The following is a 17,986-nucleotide window of genomic DNA, read 5'->3' as shown; positions in this document are numbered from 1 at the left end:
GGTTAGGTGTAAAGCTTTTCATGAACATTAAACACTCGTGCTTGAATCAAAAATTGACAGAGACATTAAGCTACTAGAGCATTAAGAGCAAACAAGAGGGATGCTAAACTGTCTTTAGATTGTAAACTGTTATCGCAGTCGTCACATAATTGCTAGTTATTACTCACGTTATTTAGGCTTTATCTGTTATAGGAATTTATGAGATTGCACTGTTTGATTCTGCTTGCGCAAAAGGGAGTTCACAGATTTGATTCATTCTGATATAAAACTGTAATTTGAATTTATGAGAAATGCTATGCATCTTCGTTCCGTACCTATGACTGACCGCCTGTGTGGGCAAGTATGTGCACCAAGTATATTATAATGCATTTTATTTCAGTTAAGAAACTGACAAGCACTCAATCAATAAACATTTGTACCATCAGGGCAAACTCACATGATGGCAACTTAAAATAAATACTTTATAGAGTAAATAATACAGACAGAATATGCGAGACTCAAACCACACGGACAAACAAATTATCCAAATGTCCAAGAGACAAAAAGGTCTGAAAACTCTGAGTCAACCCCGACTCTCCAAAGATAAGAGTTTGTATAAAACAGTTGAGCATTTTTAAAAATACAGAATATTACAAAAACTTTTCATTTTCTTGTTTCTTTCAATTACTGTAAAATATCAGCTGGTATTATGACAAGAAATCAGAAACTTTTCCCCAAGTGTGATAGTAAAAAGACAGAATGTGCTTTAATGTTTTTTCCGCTTTTTTTTTTTACATCACTATTCACATACATTATGAATGAAGTGTATCATCAGAGTCCACTGCACTCCTCATTCATCATCCCGGTGAAGACTGTCATCAGTGACCATGGTAACCAAGTCACAGAAGCCTACAGGATGTGCAGAAGTCAGCCTCAAAACACCATCCACCATTGCCGGATACGTAAAACAGTACCCAGATATTAAGTCTTTAGAGATGTATTGTGAGTATAATTCACTTTTAAGTACATAAAAAAAACTGTTCTCCTTGACAATCTGTCAATTTTAAAACAACAATGATAAAAACACAAAAAATGTCATTGGAATTTCAAGAATACAGGTTTAGGTAAAAGGTGGTTTCACATGCATGTTTTTGTTACCTGCTCACCCTTGAAACCCTCAAAAGAAGATATACTGTATAAAAAGGCCACATGGCTTTTCCTTCACTGTTGAATGCACCTGTTCTTCACAACTGGCTCGTCTGTTTGGCTCGCCTGAAAGGGTGCGATTTCTTTTCTTGCCTCGGCTTCCCATAAAGCTTAATAAAGCATTTTAGGATGACTGTAAAGAACACAGAAGACCCTTAAGAAACTTTTGACACTCCTCACAAACAAATAAATCTCTTCATTCTATGGCTGACCTGCAGGCTAAATGTTGACGCGGAATGTTTTCAAAGAAAGAGCAGCCTGATTTACTGTTTTTGTTTAGCTAGGTTTTTAAAAGTTTACTGGTTAGCATTGTGTAATGTTAGGATATTTGTTAGCTGGTTCGCTCAGCTTATAGCAAAAGCACAAAGCAGGGCAAACAGCTCAGAGTGTAACTCATTGTTAGGGTTTGTAAATTCACAGCTGTTTGAATGTTTATGAACAGCATATTCTGACCCCTTGCTCCCTTTTTAAACCACTTTAAGTTATACAAATTATCCAGCAGGTGTTTTATAGTTACAGCACTCACATACTCTTAAATAAAAGCTGCTAAAACGGACAGGTATTCCAGCTGTGTCCCTCCCCCAAAGGCATTGATTTGTTTGTGTTAAGATAAAATTTGCAAGTAGTACTAACTGGGGACTGCATGTTTGCTAAGGGATCAATGTACTGTGTGAGCATGTAAACTAAAGGCAGTTGGGGTTTGAGCTTGAATCTGCTGCCTCCTACGATTACCCGGATACAGCGTGTAATCTCTAAACAGCGTCTTTCTTCTAGTCTAAATGCATCTAAGCACCTTACTATTTTTCTTTTTGTATATCTCTTCCATAGTCTACATCTGTACTGCAAAAAAATGACAACAAAAGCAAAACAGAAAATAAAACTCGCTAGGCACTGTTTGATTTCCAAGGCTTTTTGTTGCAGATTATGATAAAAGGTCAGCAAACAAATAACAACATAAAGAGTAAAAAACAAAACTAAACAAAAAAACTAGAGAGTGATGGTTCTGCAGACCAAACACTTTCTTTTTGTGATCCATCTAGGTCCTCCGAGTCAGCTTGCACAGCTTAACAGACTCGCTTCAAGCTCTGTAGTGGAGAGGCTATAAAGCAAAAGAGCATCTAAAGGGTGAACGTGTAAAAGTTTTTCGAGGTGAAGTAAACCAGTTCTGTCCTTCAACTCATCTTTGTCCATCTCCAAAGGAAAACAAATGTCAGGTCCTAACCCATTATTTTTTGGGGAATCTCTATAGAAGCCTTGATGAAGATGCAGTTGTCTCGGATGTAGTTCCTCTTCTTGATTTCCTCGTGGGAGATGAACTTGGGGTACCCAAAGCCCAGGGTGCTCTCGTCCAACGAGTTTCGGGTGCTACAAGGCTTCTGAAAGTTCTTCCAGTTGGGGTCAGGGTTGAAGGTCTCTGTGATATGTTGGGGTTTGGAAAGCGATGGGTCGCTCTGGTCCAGGATGGAGAATGTCACCTTGTAGGAGAAGGGCCACTCCAAGAGGTTGTCATACTCCCCCGGGAGCACACGGATGTAGACAGAAAGGTGGGAGCCTTCGCCGCTTCCGTTGCCGTTTAGGAAAGCCGATACCTGCAGTTTGTAGCCGTAGCGGTGCGTGTAGAAGGGCGGGCTGAAGAACTCGTGGTTGCTTCGAAGCTTCGCCTCCTGGAGTTTGCGGGAGTAATCGTTTAGTTTCCAGATGAGAACCCCATCGTGGCTTACGGACAGCTCCTCCATTTCCCTCCTGAGCTCCAAAATCTCCTGTCTCTGGCGGCTCACCAGGTTACACATCATGGTTAGGTGAGACTTGGTGGTGTCCTCGAGGTGGCGGCCAATGGCAAGTTTGGGGCACTATGGAGACAAAACATTTTTATTTATAAATTTGAATATTTTTAAGCTGTAAAGCAGCAGAGAGTCCACAATGTGCATGAAATCATAATATGGTAATCTTAATAAGCTTGTCTACTTTTTTCTTAATCTTAATATTTGCAACTTAAATTTGTTCCCAACCTGATCCCACCGGCCTTATTTAGAAACAAAAAGCTTCCTTTTGAGAAAGCACATCCTGGTCTTAATGATTAACAAGAATAGTTGAAAAAAATCTTTATTTACTTTAGATTGTGGTCACAAGATCCACACCTAACTGTCAGTTACAAAAGCTGTTTATCTGGGAGTGGCATTGCCAAAGTCAAGCAACGACAAGGAAGAAAAGAGAAACACACAAAGAAAATCTGGCTAGTCCTGTTTACCCTCTGACTATCATATTAAAAACATATTCGAGGACAACAAAAGATAGTCGTGTAATGTTTTGTTTTTAATATAAGGAAAGATACAAGAATAAGGCTTGGTAAAAAGGAAAAAACATGTTCATGAAGGTTTCCACCTAAAGCAGAGCACATTTTATATTAGGATCCACTTATAAATGGACTAACTTGAAAATAAAAGAAAAGGATCTTTGATTTACATGGGACTTAGCAAACATTTACACAACTTTAAACTATATTTAAAAGACAAAAAATTAGATATGTATTAAAAATCCAACTGTTTTAAGGTATCAATGAATAAAGTATTACCAAAAAATGGGGGAAAATACACTTATTTGTCAAAACGCTAGGTTGTTGAGCTAATACAAAATCATGATTGAATTTAAAAAACATGGGAGTTTGTTAAAAATAGCCTTTTTTTTTAGCTGTTGTGTATCCATCAGACCATCTGTACATATTAGTCGCAGATGCTGCAAGTCTGACATAACAGGAGTTGACGGTCGTTTGTTGCGTTTCCCTGAGTGCACACTTCCTCTTTTTGAAGTGTGTTTAAAAATAGTCTAGAAACACAGTTGGAATGGGAAAGCATTGCTCTGGTTAATGTACTGTACACCCTGCACGGTACTGGAAAAGGGGGAAAGAGACGTACACAAAAGTTTTGGGATTAAAATAATTTGTCCAAAATGACGAACAAATATCAGCAGTGAAAACTAGCTTTGGTGTAATACAAATCGGGTCAGCGTTACCCTGTGTTTGCAGCCAGCATCTTTAAAAGGGCAGAGGACCAAAGCACTGCCGCAGTTGTCCTTCACGTGGTTCGCCAGGTCCTCCCGGGCGATGTTGGGAGTGCCGCACTGGTTTGGGCACTGGACAGGAAAGCGAGGGCAGTGAAACTGATGGTTCTGTGGAGGAAAGAGGGAGCAATTTAAATAGGGGGGGGTTACAAAAATACTGCCCTTGAAATCACAAAAAGGACTTGGTTATAAAAATAGTCATGATGTAACCAGAAAAAAATCATTTTTTTCTCATCTTAAAAGTGTAAAATACTGTTTACTGAAATATGCTTAAAAAAACTACACACTGAATTGATTTGGTGTCTGTTTGCAACTTCTTACAGATAATAAAACAGTTGATTGATCTAACTAAAGTCCCACTCCGACCATCTTTGGATCTATTGTAAAAGCTAGTGGTCTTTTAATTATAATAATGCAATTTTTAGCTAAAATTGAAAAACCTGTGTCATTTTCTAGGACCTAGCTTCAGCAGTAGTAGTTCATTAGAGTTGTGGCGGGGATCGTCAGCGAGGAGCAACCTTGCCCTCTCCCCTCTCTTGCCCTCCCCCCTCCCTATTTCTAAGAAAACTCTGTTTAGCCAGCTAACTTACAGCACCTCGCATCCCCAACCTAACATTACCGGTCCTACAAAAACGGGGAGCAACATTGGAGCTATACAGCCGTACATCGATCCAGTCATCTACAAGCGGATGCATCAAAATGGAGTGGAGCACGGCACTTGCAATTTTAACCTTAAATTTCTTTATAAATGTCCATCATGAGAAAAAAGCCACAATAACAAGTTAAAAACAACAAAAACATGTTCATCGGAATGGATCTTTAAGCTGTTTTCATGTCAATAAATGAAATTCTAACTTTAACTTTAGGTTTGTTCAGTCACATTTCAAAACACCCCTAGTATTGTACTTTACTACTTAAAATTAAAATGTATCCAAAGTTGTTTAAAGTTTCTTTTATTAGAAGTCTTTCAACAATAGATAGCTTATTTGGGGACCAAAAAACAGAAGGTACAGGCAGTTAGGAAGAAAAATGCAGTGAAAAGCAGTTTTTCATCCATTATATACAAATATACAAACTAGTTTTTCACAGCATAACTGTTCCCAGCAGGTGCTTTTACATTTAAACCTAAATAGTTGTGCAAACACTCAACTGGAACACTACAGAGACGTCATTAAACGTCACGTCAGGTAGTCATGGGAACTCTTTGAGCTGGTTTAGTTCTCTGTGGCTGGAAATTGTGACCACATAAATGAGACCCAAAAGCACTACAGAAACTATGTCTTTGTTGTTGAAAACTAGATCTCATGGTTAATCATTTTGAGTTAAAACCCACCTGGATTGTATCAAAGACGAACTCTTTGCCACAGTACTTGCAGGGCTGCGTGCGCTTGGGACACTCAGCCATGCCGTGCTGGGACAGCAGGCGACGCATCATCCTCGCCCCACACTTGTTCTCGCAGTAGACGCTCTCCTGGGGACATACACCCTGGTGGTTCTGGGACAGAAAAAAAAGGCTACGGTTATGCGGTCAGTCTCTCATATGCAAATGAGCTTGTCACAGAAGAAAATAAAAACGGTTTTACCAGATTACTACTATGTAGTGTGGTAGAAACCTGCTAAAGCTCCTTTCTAGGTTATTGTATCTAAAAACATCCAGCAAAGGGGTCAAACTTCTACAACAGGTCAAGATCAAAACGTGTAAGATTTCAGTCACATTCAAAGTCTGATTCATGAAGTTGTAGCTCATGGGCTCATGTTCCAGCACCTTCAACAGCATTAAATTAGTCTTGGCTAGAAGTGAATTGACTGTGGAGTGAGGGGAGGAGGAGAGGAGGTGGACCTGTGTGCAGAAGGGAGAGCTGAGTAAACAGAGGAGGGGCAGTAATGACAGAGAAGTCACAGAAGTGTATGGTGAAACGCCAGCTCCCTAGCTGAGAAAAACACTCAGAGTATGAAAGTCTGACTCAAAACTTCTGTCCTCCTGCCAACGTGTGTGTTTTTGGAAAACATATAGCGAAGGGTCTGACAAGCAGGCATTCGCTTTCTTACTGGTTTCTACAAAGATGCACTTTATGCAGCCATGAATCAGAGGTCAACACAGCTGGCTGTTTACAAGAAGCTCATGCTGAGCTAAGACATAAAAAAACAAAAAACAAACAGGTTTGGAAACTGTACCTCAAAAGCTTCTCCCGTGAACTCGCTGCCGCAGAACTCGCACTTGACCTTGCGCTTTGGGCAGTCGTGCTGCAGGTGGTCAGGCAGGTCTCGGCGCGTCAGCTTGACGGAGCAGCGGTTGGGACACGGTATCACGTTGAAGGCGCAGGTGGAGAAGTGCCCCTAAATGAGACATGGCGACACGTTAGCCCACTCACCCACATGTCAGGCTCCGAGCCACATGAGAAGGTGAGGGGGAGGAGATGGGAGCTTCCCACCTGCAGCTGCTTCATCTGGCCAGTCCAGCGGCAGCCCTCCTCGCTGTGAATGCAGCGGATGGGCAAAGACAGGATCTGCTGCTCCAACTCTGGGTCGGGGTAGATCTGAGGAAGGAGGCCCATTGGGAAAAAAATACTTTTATTCTGAATTTTTTTTAATTTTAAATGACATTTAATTCTGAAAGGTTTTGTTTTTTACAAAGGAGGAATAGAAAAGACACGTATTTGGATCAATGCAAAGTAATAAAGGTGAAGGAGAGGCTATTTTAATGCTATTAGACTGCATAACTAGGCCATCTGCAAAAGTCATTATGTTTTTGTCTATTTTTTAAATCTCACATCCTTGGTAAAGACCTTATTAAAATAGATTACCTTTAATGCTTTATATGTTTATTTTCAGGTTAATTTAGTCTTTTTTATAGAACTGTAAGCTTTTAAAGCTAAAAATAGACACCATGGAGCTGCTTTAGTGCAGTGATTCACCAGCCTCACTTTTGAATTCTCTTTACAGGGAAAAACTTAGTACTTTTATACCAAAATAATGTTAAAATGTATTCCTTTGTGACATATTCTTACAGTTTCCTAAAAGGTAATAGTTGTTTGGGAAGAACGTACCATCAAGACTTTTCTACAAGATGAGAGCTGCAGACAAGTGAACAAAACAAATCTTTGCTATTATTTAAAAAAAAACAATGTCTACATGTTAAGTGAAGAGGTATTTTGTCTGTTGCTGATTTGTTTATGAATAGTTGTTCGGCCGTTTTCCGTCTCACACACAGAGTATGAATAAACGGAAGGAAATTATGCAGATTTTCCTGGCAGTGAGCCTCCTGAAACTGCAGCTCAGTAAGTCGAGGCAGCCGTCGCTGCAGTGATAATGAGCGAGTTTATGGGGTTTACGGGACCTTTTAAAATAGCCATCAAGAAGCAGAAGCCGAGGTTATGCAAAGATTTATTTATCCTCGGTCACTGAGCTTTGATGGCGAGTGTGTTTTCTGCCCAAATCCTCCTCATCAGGTTGCTGTCCGAAGGATTTTCAGCCCTGTGCTGAGTGTCTGTGCAGTCACACGAGCAGATTACTGGTCAAACAAGAGGAGCCGCTTCCTCCCGAATGTCTCGACAAATCACGACTCGGGAACAGCTGGACGCCGCTCACGTGCACATTGAGCACTTGCAGCTGAGTTAACCACTGAGCTGAGCTAGAGGCAGAAACGCTTTGCTGCAATGATATCACTGTCTGAGCGCAGACAAAGAGCCAAATGAAACGCTCATTGTTTCAGTCTTGATGTCTGCAGGGAGACAGCAGTAATGACCTTTTAATAACTTAGTCCCAGACCGAATGGCTGGGGGGTTAAGCTCTGTGGGGGTTTCGGTCTGCTGTGCTGCAGCATTTTCTGCCCCTCACTACTGCCAGCAGCAGCAGCAGCAATGCAATCCCTTAATGACTGCAGCACTGTTGTTGTGTTAGTGTAGGTTTTTGAAGGACACTTGTGCGTTACAGAAACCCTGACAGGAGACCACCAAGCTGGGGTAATTTGCAGGCGACTGGAAGCCTATGAGAGCCTTGGTAAATAACAGCGTCTGACAGGTGTGCTGTGAGGCATCCATCCCACAGGGAGCCCCTGCTATTAGAGGCGCCTTCATCGCTTCCAGCACGAAACCAAGAGCTTGTTCCTCTGATTCTGCTGCAGCTATGGTGAACAGCAAACAAAAAATATTTCCCTCTTTAAGTGACTCTTCAAAAGCTGCTATTCTACTCTGCCTGAAATCCTCGTCTTGTTCCGGCACTTAATGTTATTAAATTACACAAGTGCATTGATAAAATGTGACTACCCCTCCTACTATGTAAATCTTCCATTTTTAATATCTTCTGTGGGTTTGAACAGGGTTTGCATGCGCTGCGTAAAGAGCAGTCGTTTGAGTCTTAGAAGCCACATCAGACTATGTCTCACAGAGAGCACAGGAGAAACATCACTCCACGCCAAACGCTGCTCTGAAGAAAGATGATCCCTCCATGTCCCTCATCCTTTAGCAGCAGTCCACCACTCCAAAATGTGGATATCACACGTGAGTGAGCTCTGATTCTCAGTGCAGTTCGTCTTTATTCCCCCCCCCCCCCCTCCCCCGAGCACAGTCTGATTAACTCCATTTAGAGTGCGGCTCAAATGTATTTCTTCATGTGGAGAGAGGGGGCAGGGGCACACCAACATTATTAATTGAGCTTGTTTAATGAGCAGAAGAAGACAAGCTCTTGTTGTCTTTGTGTTTGACATGAATTAATTGAGGTAAACATCAACTTTTAGTCCTGGAATGATGAAGTCAGGTCACTAAAGCCAGTCATAAAAAACAGTCTCTAAACAAGTCGATGCCAAAAATTTAAAAGGAAGTCTACGGTAGTTTTTTCAATGAACCCTCGTCTATTGAAAATATACATTGTTTTATTTCATTGCAGCTACTGGCTGCTTTATGCTGCTTTGATATATTAGACTGCACGGTAAGGATGGTGTCACCCAAAAAAAATACACTATACAATAACAAACTGCCTCATCACACAGTTTCAACAGCTGCATGTTTGTAACTGATATAAAGCGAACACCAACCAAAAACAGGGAAAGAGTACACCCGAGTCATTTTAAACAACATTTTCTGTTTTTTTCTTTATTTGAGCTACTTTAGATTCATACTGTGAGCTGTTCTTCCTGTATTGAATTCGCCTCTGCTCTTTTGGCAGCTGGAAAGTCTGTCTGCTTTCATCAACGAAAATTTCCTTTTCAGATGTACTGTAGATGGACAATGTTGTGTTGAAGTCTGCTCTGAAAGAACAGATTCAAAGAACTGTTTTGAAAGAAGATTTGAGGCACATTCACAACAGGTTCGGTTGGTCTGGAAGAGATTTGGTATTCTAAGGTTGTCTGTTTTGTTTGGGGAGCTGGGAAAGTCAATCTGAAGAAGGATGCAGACCAAACTTTAGTCTCTGGTGTGCTTGACAACATGGGTGTCAGTTTGCTTGCAAGTGAACCCTGGTGCAGTTTACTACAGTGTGAAAGCAGACGGATTATTCACTGAACTACAGAGATCAAGGGCAAGTTCCATTGTTGGTAGAATCCAAAGTAGCACACACAAAATAAAATACCATGTCAGATGTGATGCAGTGAAGAGGTGCCCCTGCTAAATGACACATGGTCATAAACTACATACTAGAGTTTTGTGCCAGTTGAGTTGATTTCCTTTTCTCATTTTTTTTTTAAATCAAGCAGCTGTTTCAGCTAATTTCAGATGATGGGTAAAGCTAAAACCAACCACATATAAGTGTGAAATTAATCACCATGTGCATTAGAGTCTGCTAGCATTGTCATGGTCTGAATTTACCTAAAATTGAGGAATAGTACAACTTTGGACAAAAAAAAAAGAATTGAGGTATCTGTGTCAGAGTGTGGGCTGTACCTTGGCATAGTCTAATGGGAGTTGATCTTCGGGACACTTGAAGACGCCCTCACTGCAAAAAAAGACAAGAGAATGCTTTTGTTAATAATTGAAAGCATTGAGACTTAAAATAAACTGAAGACTCGAATAGAGGCATTTCAAAAAGGACAGTCAAACGTTCTTAAATGGCTCTGAGTCAGACTCCCGACACTGACCTTCACAGATAAAAGCCTTCTTTGACAATCGGGGACAAGCAGCACTTCTCTGCTTTGACTTCTATTATGATCAAACTTACTAATATGAGAAAGTTCTTCCACTCATCATACTGGATGACATACAAACACATTCATGCGCACAATGAAAGCGGATCCGTGAGCCTTTGACTTAAATGACATTGGCTCCCTCATCCTCTCGGCCTCCGAGGATGTCTGCTCACATCTAAGTTACAGCAGCCGACAAAACTTTAACTTCAAGCCCGCTCTGCATTTAGAATGAACTGTGACATAAATGTAGACTCTTTTGCACCGTTCTTATTTTTTAACATTTGCAATATTTTATCAATTAAGTGTTTGTTTCAGCTAATAAATTTCTTTCAACATTTGTTGATTTATTGATCCTGCAGAACCATAAAGTCAAGCTTTAGATGTTTAATTTATCCCAAAATAAGATTATCAATCACTCGTTCACCGCCTCCCTTTTGTTTTTTGGGTGGGGGGGCTAAATAGTGGTGCTCACAGCACGAATGGGTGAACCCACAGCTCATTAATGTAGCTCCTTTCCCGAATTTTAACCATGATATTGTGATGAAATATTCATCTCTTGTAAATAATAAAAGCAGCAGCCAGTAGGGGTGAGCTGCCATAAAACAAAAACACATCCTGACTCATTGCTTAAAAGAAAATCAAAAGGTAATTAGTGGCTTATCTACAGAGCATTATGGGTGTCAGGACTGTCTGACATCCTGACATCCTGCTTTTTAGTGGAAAATATTACATTTAAATGAGTCTCATTTGAGAATTTTCTAAAATTTAGACATAATCTCTAGTTTTGGCTAGAATCTCTGAAAGTTTTTTGACTAAACAAAAACAGGAGAAAATTGACATTGTGACCTATGCCAACCTCTTCTGATACTAATGGAGGGCTGACTGTGGTCAAACAATCAGCGTTGGCCTTTAAGTGTTTTAATTTGTTTAGCAATGTCACATGACAGCAGCTCCCATGGGCAACGGGACATGTGAGAGGACGAGCATGCATGCACACTTCATCCCATCTACCCAGCTGTTAAAACCAGGGTGCTGCCAAAGGGTGGGGGTGGGAGCACAGGTCAGGCTGGAGAGCGAAGAGGGGTTGATGAAAAGAGGGGTGGAGGAGGGAGGTTAATGCATGACGAGACAGCAGTAATTCTCCCCCATTAGGGTTACTGTGTCAGCAGGGAGCTGGAGACCAATTTACAAGCCACAACAGGCTGCAAAGAAGGGCAATCGATTAGAGGCAGGGACAGCAGCCCAGTCAGCATCCCATGCGTGAAATAATTTACAGTAACCGCTGCTTTCACCAAAGCATCACTGCGAAGAGCGCAGGCCGCCGCGCTAATGCAAGAGGAGATGGGATGAGACAAGTCCTCCGCCCTGGACAGGGGGGTGAAGCATGCACGGGTGGGGGGGCAGCCGTGGGCCACGTCCAGAGCCGACAGAGAGAGGCAGACAGGCGAAAAGAGCCTAGTCACAGGCTGTCAGGACAATTTCTTCCCAGGTCACAGAAGAGCCTCTGCGGGCATGCATTCATGCGTCCAGCCCCAGCAGTTATAATACTGCACGACTCTTTCACAAGCCTAACGCGCTGCAACAGCATATTAGGAGTGAAAGGTACGATGTGAAGTGTAACAAACTCCAGTTCAATTAAGGCCACATTTCCTGCATTATCATTTTGATGACCAGAGAACTTCTCCTAATGAGTAAAACCGCACTTTATAGACAATCTGCCTGCAAAGCTGAGTCCCAGAAAAGTTCTGAAGTAACATTTAACTATGACAGATTAAATAATCAGGTCACACATGTCCATCTTGGAAAGTTTGGTCTATACTAGCAGTTTTATTCAATACCAAACAATCCAGTTAGAATAAAACTGTTACCAGAATGTTGTGAACCATTTGTTGAGAAAAGCGTTTAAAAAATCTGAATCCATAATCCGAGAAGTGGCTTTTTGAGTATGAAAAACTACATCTGTTACACAATTTGCAAGGGAGAATCATGCAGAATTTAAAAAACGCTTTCATGCTAAAGTGGTTAAAGACTCACTGTTTTTAACAGGACATGGGAAATGAAGTTTAAATTTGCATTTCTGAGTATTTCTTTATTTAAACTGTTGTGAATCATTAGCATGTGAAAAAGAAAAAAGAAATGCATTTGTTAGAAAAGTATTTTAAAAAACTTTTTTTGGGTGTAATTTAACTTTTTCATGTTCCAGAGGAGCAAAAGTCTCCAACTCTTTAGGGGTCCCATCCCAATGTTTTAGCGGTCCTTTTTTCTGGAAAAGCCAAAAATGCATTAAGGAAACTGGGTGTTGTGGAACAAATATATTATTTCAATTGAATATGCAGTCACAAAAACATTTCAGCAATTAAAAAATAAAAAATAAAAAATAAATCCCTCAAGTTAAATTTTTATGTAGTGAAGTGGTGGGATGTTTGTAAAAAGAAGTCGAAAAGGACATGCTGATAATTACCCGATCACGAGACAATTAACCTGAAAAAGAACCATAAATAAACACAAAATTCAAAGCACTAAAGAGTCTGTAGACAGTTAAAATACAACTCAAAGAGTCTGTCATTGACAGCCGAGACTCAACTTCCCACGTCTGTCCTGCAAAGGCTTACTGCCACCTTTTATGCTCAGCCTTTATGCTAAACCCTTTAGCCTCTTCAAGTTACAACCAGGAGTTATTTTCCTAAACAAACAAACCTGCAAAGTCCACCACTGCCTTGCTACACACTTTGGATCTTGCTTCTGAAACTCGTCTCTTTATGCTGTCTCGGTAAATTAAGGGAAAACAGAAGTTCTGTTTCATGCCAGATTAGGTTACTGGTACTGTAATCCACGCCCTCCCCCCCTGCACACACCCACAGAAATACATCTGGTTTTGAGGGTTTGCTCATGAGAAACGATAATTTCCTTTGTCTCAGCCTCACAATCTTCACTAAGAATATTTCATTAAAAAAAAACAATTAGAATGGATCCTTTGAGCTTCAACTCTCTTTAAGTTAAACACTCATTAAGTGCACAAACATTTTTACCGTTAAACTAACTTTTTTAAGCGATTGTCCTGCAGTTGCCATGATACAGTCCCACAACAACGCTAAAGATTTCAGATATACCTCATTGGAAAACCTTAAATGTACTGAAAAATGACTGTTTTAATGACTTAAACAGTAGATTCTTGTGTTTTTTGCTACCTGCTTGACCACAAACCACAATTACTCTTAATGTTTGTTCAAATGAGAGTAGAAATGCTAATTACAGACAGTTCTGCTGTGAGTAGCATTCTTGAACTAGATCTGCAGTACATGTAAAAGATGGGAGAGATATTGCTCCCCACTGCACACTCGGAAAAAAAAAACTGGGATATAGCGAAAAGCTGATCTCTAACCCACGCAGTTTATATCAAGTTTTGGTAGAAAGCATGAAACCAAACAGCCTGCAGCTCAGCTTTCAGGAACCTCGGCTTGCATTTCCACTCGTGGAATTCGATCGCTTTTGCTCTCAGCATATTGGGTTCGAAGCCAAGTTTTCGAAGCCTCTCTTTTGTTGGAAAGGAGAGCAGAAGAATGTACTTTCACAGAGTCCAACCCCACACCTAGCAGGTGAAACCATGCACGCTTTCTTTACACCTCCCAGTATATGAGCTGTAGAATGATGGCATGGCAGCTCATTAAACAGAGTTTAATGTGTATGCGGCAAAATGTCAACACTTAGGGTTTGTTGGAGATCATACTTTTACAGTCAGATTCAAATTTAGGATTCAGGTTTCTTTAACACAAAGAATTGGATCGTTTACCACAAATCTTTATTTTCTTTGTGAATGTACTCACAAACATTCATCCGTTTATTAACTCACTACATACATCCTTTCAGGGTTGCCTTAGTCTTTCCTGGCTGTTGGGGGAAGGTGGGTTACACCCTGGACAGGTCGCCAGTCTGTCATAGGGCGCACAATCGCTCCCACACACTAGGGACAACTTAGGAGTAACTAATTAACCTATTAAGTATGTACCCACGTATGCACAGGGAGAACATGCAAACTCCACACAGAAAGGACCCATCCAGGATTCGAACCAGGACCTTGTCTTTGCTGTGAGGTGAGAGAGCTAACCGCTGAACGCTTACAAACATTTTTAGCCAAATAAGACAATTGTCTCACTATTTTTAGTTTTTTTTTTAAAAGTACATTTATAACTAAATTTCATACTTAGTGGAGCTAGTACTAGTGCTGTAAAGTATTCTGAAGGTATTTTGCACAATTGTATTATTATGCTTTGTCATTACAATTGTAAAATTTGGACATAAATCCAATTAACTGCTCTCAAACAAAATGTTTAGCAGCATCTGTTTGGAGATTATGCGCTGAAAATGCAAGCGGACACCTGTTCAGAACATGACACCAGTCAAATCCTGTCAAATTCTCCTCAGATGGTCACTAAAAAGCTCTGTCAGCCATTCACACCAAGCAACAATGGCTGACAGTTAGTGGGTCATGCACTTCAGCAAGACACAAGTAAATCACATCTCACCCCATGTGACATGAACTCAAAAAAGCAAGGCAGGAAATTAAACTCTTTGTTGAAAATATTGGCACAAAGTAAACCCTTTTCGAGTTTAATTATCTCAGTTTATGCTGTCCTAGTCAGAAAAAAAGAAGATTTTGTGGTGCCGCTTTGGCGAAAAGCTGTAAAAATGAATTTAGGAGGGAAAAAAAGGGCACTACTAGAAAATGTGTATCTACTAGTGTTTGTGTGGGCGGTTGAATGTCTGGCCTCTTTCCCTGGCTTCTCTTCCTGCTCCCCATACACAGGGACTGAGATCTAACATGGACGCGTTAAAGGGAAAGATTCTACTACGATCAACACTGATGCTGCCAAAAATGTGTGAAGAAAAGATCCAGCATGGAATTGCTTTGTGCTTGCACACATGTATAGGAAAATTGTGAGCACACAAACTGCAGATCAGGACACCTGGGGCCGACCTTGCCTCTGTCATCATGGCTTATGTAATGATATTAATTTCTTTGAACAGTTCACCTCACTGAGCTGACATTTGTGAGCGCAGGCCATCTGTGAGCAAGTTCATGCCACGTTAGCAACATTTTTCTCCCAAATGTCAGCTGTGCAGCAGTATAGGCCAAGATATCCAGCCTGATATCATGAGGTCTACAAAACAAAACTGTAAAAAAACAAGGTTGTCTTGTGTGCATCTTCCTTTGGGAGCATGCTCTCATTACCTCAACCAAAATATCCACTTTGACAGGTGAAATCAGTTCAGATTAGCATGCAATAAAGCTACGATGAGTCAAAATATTGCCCAAGGTGGAGCTTAGGCTCAGCCACGATGGCAGTGCAAAGATAAAAACATAAAAAAAGCCACATGCCAGCGGCGAGCTTGCTACGAAAATAAAACCAAAGGAGATGAAGGATGAAGTGTGGCTGAATATGGTGGGTCAGACTGAGGAGGAGAAGCCATCTGCAGGATGAAGGCGAGCTCGCGAGATGCCATAATCCACTCTTAAGTGTGAGAGGAGGGGAGGCAGCATTTACTAGTTATAATCCCCTCACTGTCTCACTCCATCAGTCTGAGTGAGCTGTGACATGGAGTCCCCTTCAGAGAGGGCACAGTTATGGCAGGACGTGCAAATCCTCCACCGCTAGCAAATTACAGCCATTATAAAGTTAGAGGATTTCCTGCAAACTCACATCTGCAATATAATAAATTTACTGTTGAATTTGTTGAGCATTTTTGGAAATAATAAAGTTTGGTAACATTAATTATACCACTCCAAAACAGCTGTTGCAGTTGTTGAGTTTATTTAGAACAAAGAGACTTAGGACATAAATAACAGCTATATTTTAACATGTGAGTGGTAACAGTAAGATTTAAGGAGAAACTCATGTTCATTTAAAACTTTTATTTTATTTTTTATATTATTTTTTTGTCAGACAGAAATCAGACATTTAGCTTCTGTCTGTTTTTTAGTAGGACCTAAGTAGCACTTGCCTACATTGTATAGAAGTTGTGACCAATGACAGAAAAACACACAATTTGTTGATTTATTGACATTGTTTTCAAGGGAGAACATTCTAGATGGAAGGTAAATGTCAAAGTACGCATGTACAACATCTAAAGTACTTTTGGACTTTAATGGTTTTGGGGTCAACTGGGTCACCTTTGCTTTTTCCCCTTTTGGAAGCAAATCAGAGGCTGCATCAAACCTGCTATGCAGCTACAACACCTGCTCCCTCCTTTGGGGTGCTGTTGTTTAAAACAAATGGTGGCCAGAAAAAGGGAAAAAAAAGGACAACACAGAAAACTTGCTAGCCTTGCTAGTCTCCTGACTATTGAATGTGGATAAGCACACCCCCCCCCCCCAACACCACCACCATGCACAAGGATCACACATTTTCCTACATAATTGATGCTTTTTTGGTTTCACTGTATTTTGTTTTTACACTTCTTGAAATGCATTGTGATACATTTTCAGGCTGACCTGGGTTTGAGATGGACTTTCTGAGAAAAAAAAATCTGTTGTGGGCAAAAAAGTCCAGATAAAAAAATGAAAGAAAGCACAATATTTCACTCTTTTTTTTGCTTTTCTGTTTTTAACTACATATCTGCACTATAAGGTGTCCAGAATAGCCCCATGAGGCATGAACTTCAGCTGCTGTCGGTACACCTGTGGTTTCACATAACCACCTTCTTAAACCGATAGCTTGGAAACTCCTGATGAATCAGCATGAATCCCTGTGAGATAGTTTGCCTCTGGGTCCAATGTTAGTATGGTTTTATAGTTATTTGCAGAGTTTTTAGTAGTCATAAAACCTGGTAGTAAAAATTAAAACCAAAAGCTGTGTCAAGTGGTTTTTATTTTCCATGATCAGTGGCTGAATGGACTAAATATTTGGCTTAAAAATGAACATTTGGTTTTAAAGCTTCAAGATCCATCTCTTAGTCTATTTATGTCAGTGTTCTAAGCTTTACCGGCTTGATGCTATAAAACAAGTTCTTCCTCTCAACCACACATGAACTGTTTTACAAGCTTCTTTTTACTCACTGGATGGATACTATTCTGAATTCTGGTTCTCTGACATCCTGAAAAACAGTTTGCAGAGAGCTTTCAAATAACCAAAACAGCAGATTTAAGGGAATTTAATCTCCGTGATTATGCTCTGCATCCATAAAATACAGGAAAATCAATCTACTTTCGTTTACTGCTGCTGATGTGGGTGCGGGTGGGGAGGTTGAGAGAAATCCCATCAATTGTAGTGGGAGCTGGTTCTATGCATGCACAAATGTAGTCATCCCCACCCACAGAGCAAAAGGAAACCACCGTAATGGAGGCGTGCCCACACAGATGAGGGCCTGAACTGCAAACATGAAAGAAAGGGGAGAGCTTAAAAGGAGATGCTTTTCCGTCTGATCTGGTTTAAGGGCGGTTTGCGGAGGGGCTGGGTGGGTGGAGGCCTGCATCTGGTAATCAATGAAAGGTCTGAGCCGTAGAATGTCGCACATGTGACGAGGGCCTTCTGGTCTGTGCAGAAGCGCTAAAATCTGCCATCAAGGTTGTTCGAGGTGCCACACTACCCACTCTCCGTTTTACTACTAACATTCACACAAACGTGAGGA

The 17,986-nt window shown here is 40.7% G+C and overlaps 1 protein-coding gene across 1 annotated transcript in view; it reads right to left on the bottom strand.

Annotated features, from left to right (window-relative positions):
* Positions 1-354: 354 nt before the first annotated feature.
* Positions 355-17,986, bottom strand: part of traf4 (TNF receptor associated factor 4) — a 32,709-nt gene continuing 15,077 nt past the window's right edge. The window contains exons 2-7 of the mRNA XM_004075320.4: positions 10,119-10,170; positions 6,675-6,779; positions 6,418-6,579; positions 5,576-5,737; positions 4,195-4,350; positions 355-3,035 (exon numbers count right to left, since the gene is read on the bottom strand). Coding sequence (XP_004075368.1) covers positions 2,403-3,035; positions 4,195-4,350; positions 5,576-5,737; positions 6,418-6,579; positions 6,675-6,779; positions 10,119-10,170 — 1,270 coding nt within the window. The 3' untranslated portion in view covers positions 355-2,402. The remainder of the gene's footprint in view (positions 3,036-4,194; positions 4,351-5,575; positions 5,738-6,417; positions 6,580-6,674; positions 6,780-10,118; positions 10,171-17,986) is intronic.

This window comes from Oryzias latipes, chromosome 13 (assembly GCF_002234675.1).
Source record: "Oryzias latipes chromosome 13, ASM223467v1".
NCBI classification, from domain to species: Eukaryota; Metazoa; Chordata; class Actinopteri; order Beloniformes; family Adrianichthyidae; genus Oryzias; species Oryzias latipes.
Note: the sequence above shows the minus strand (reverse complement) of the source record. Positions and strands in the feature narration are given on the sequence as shown.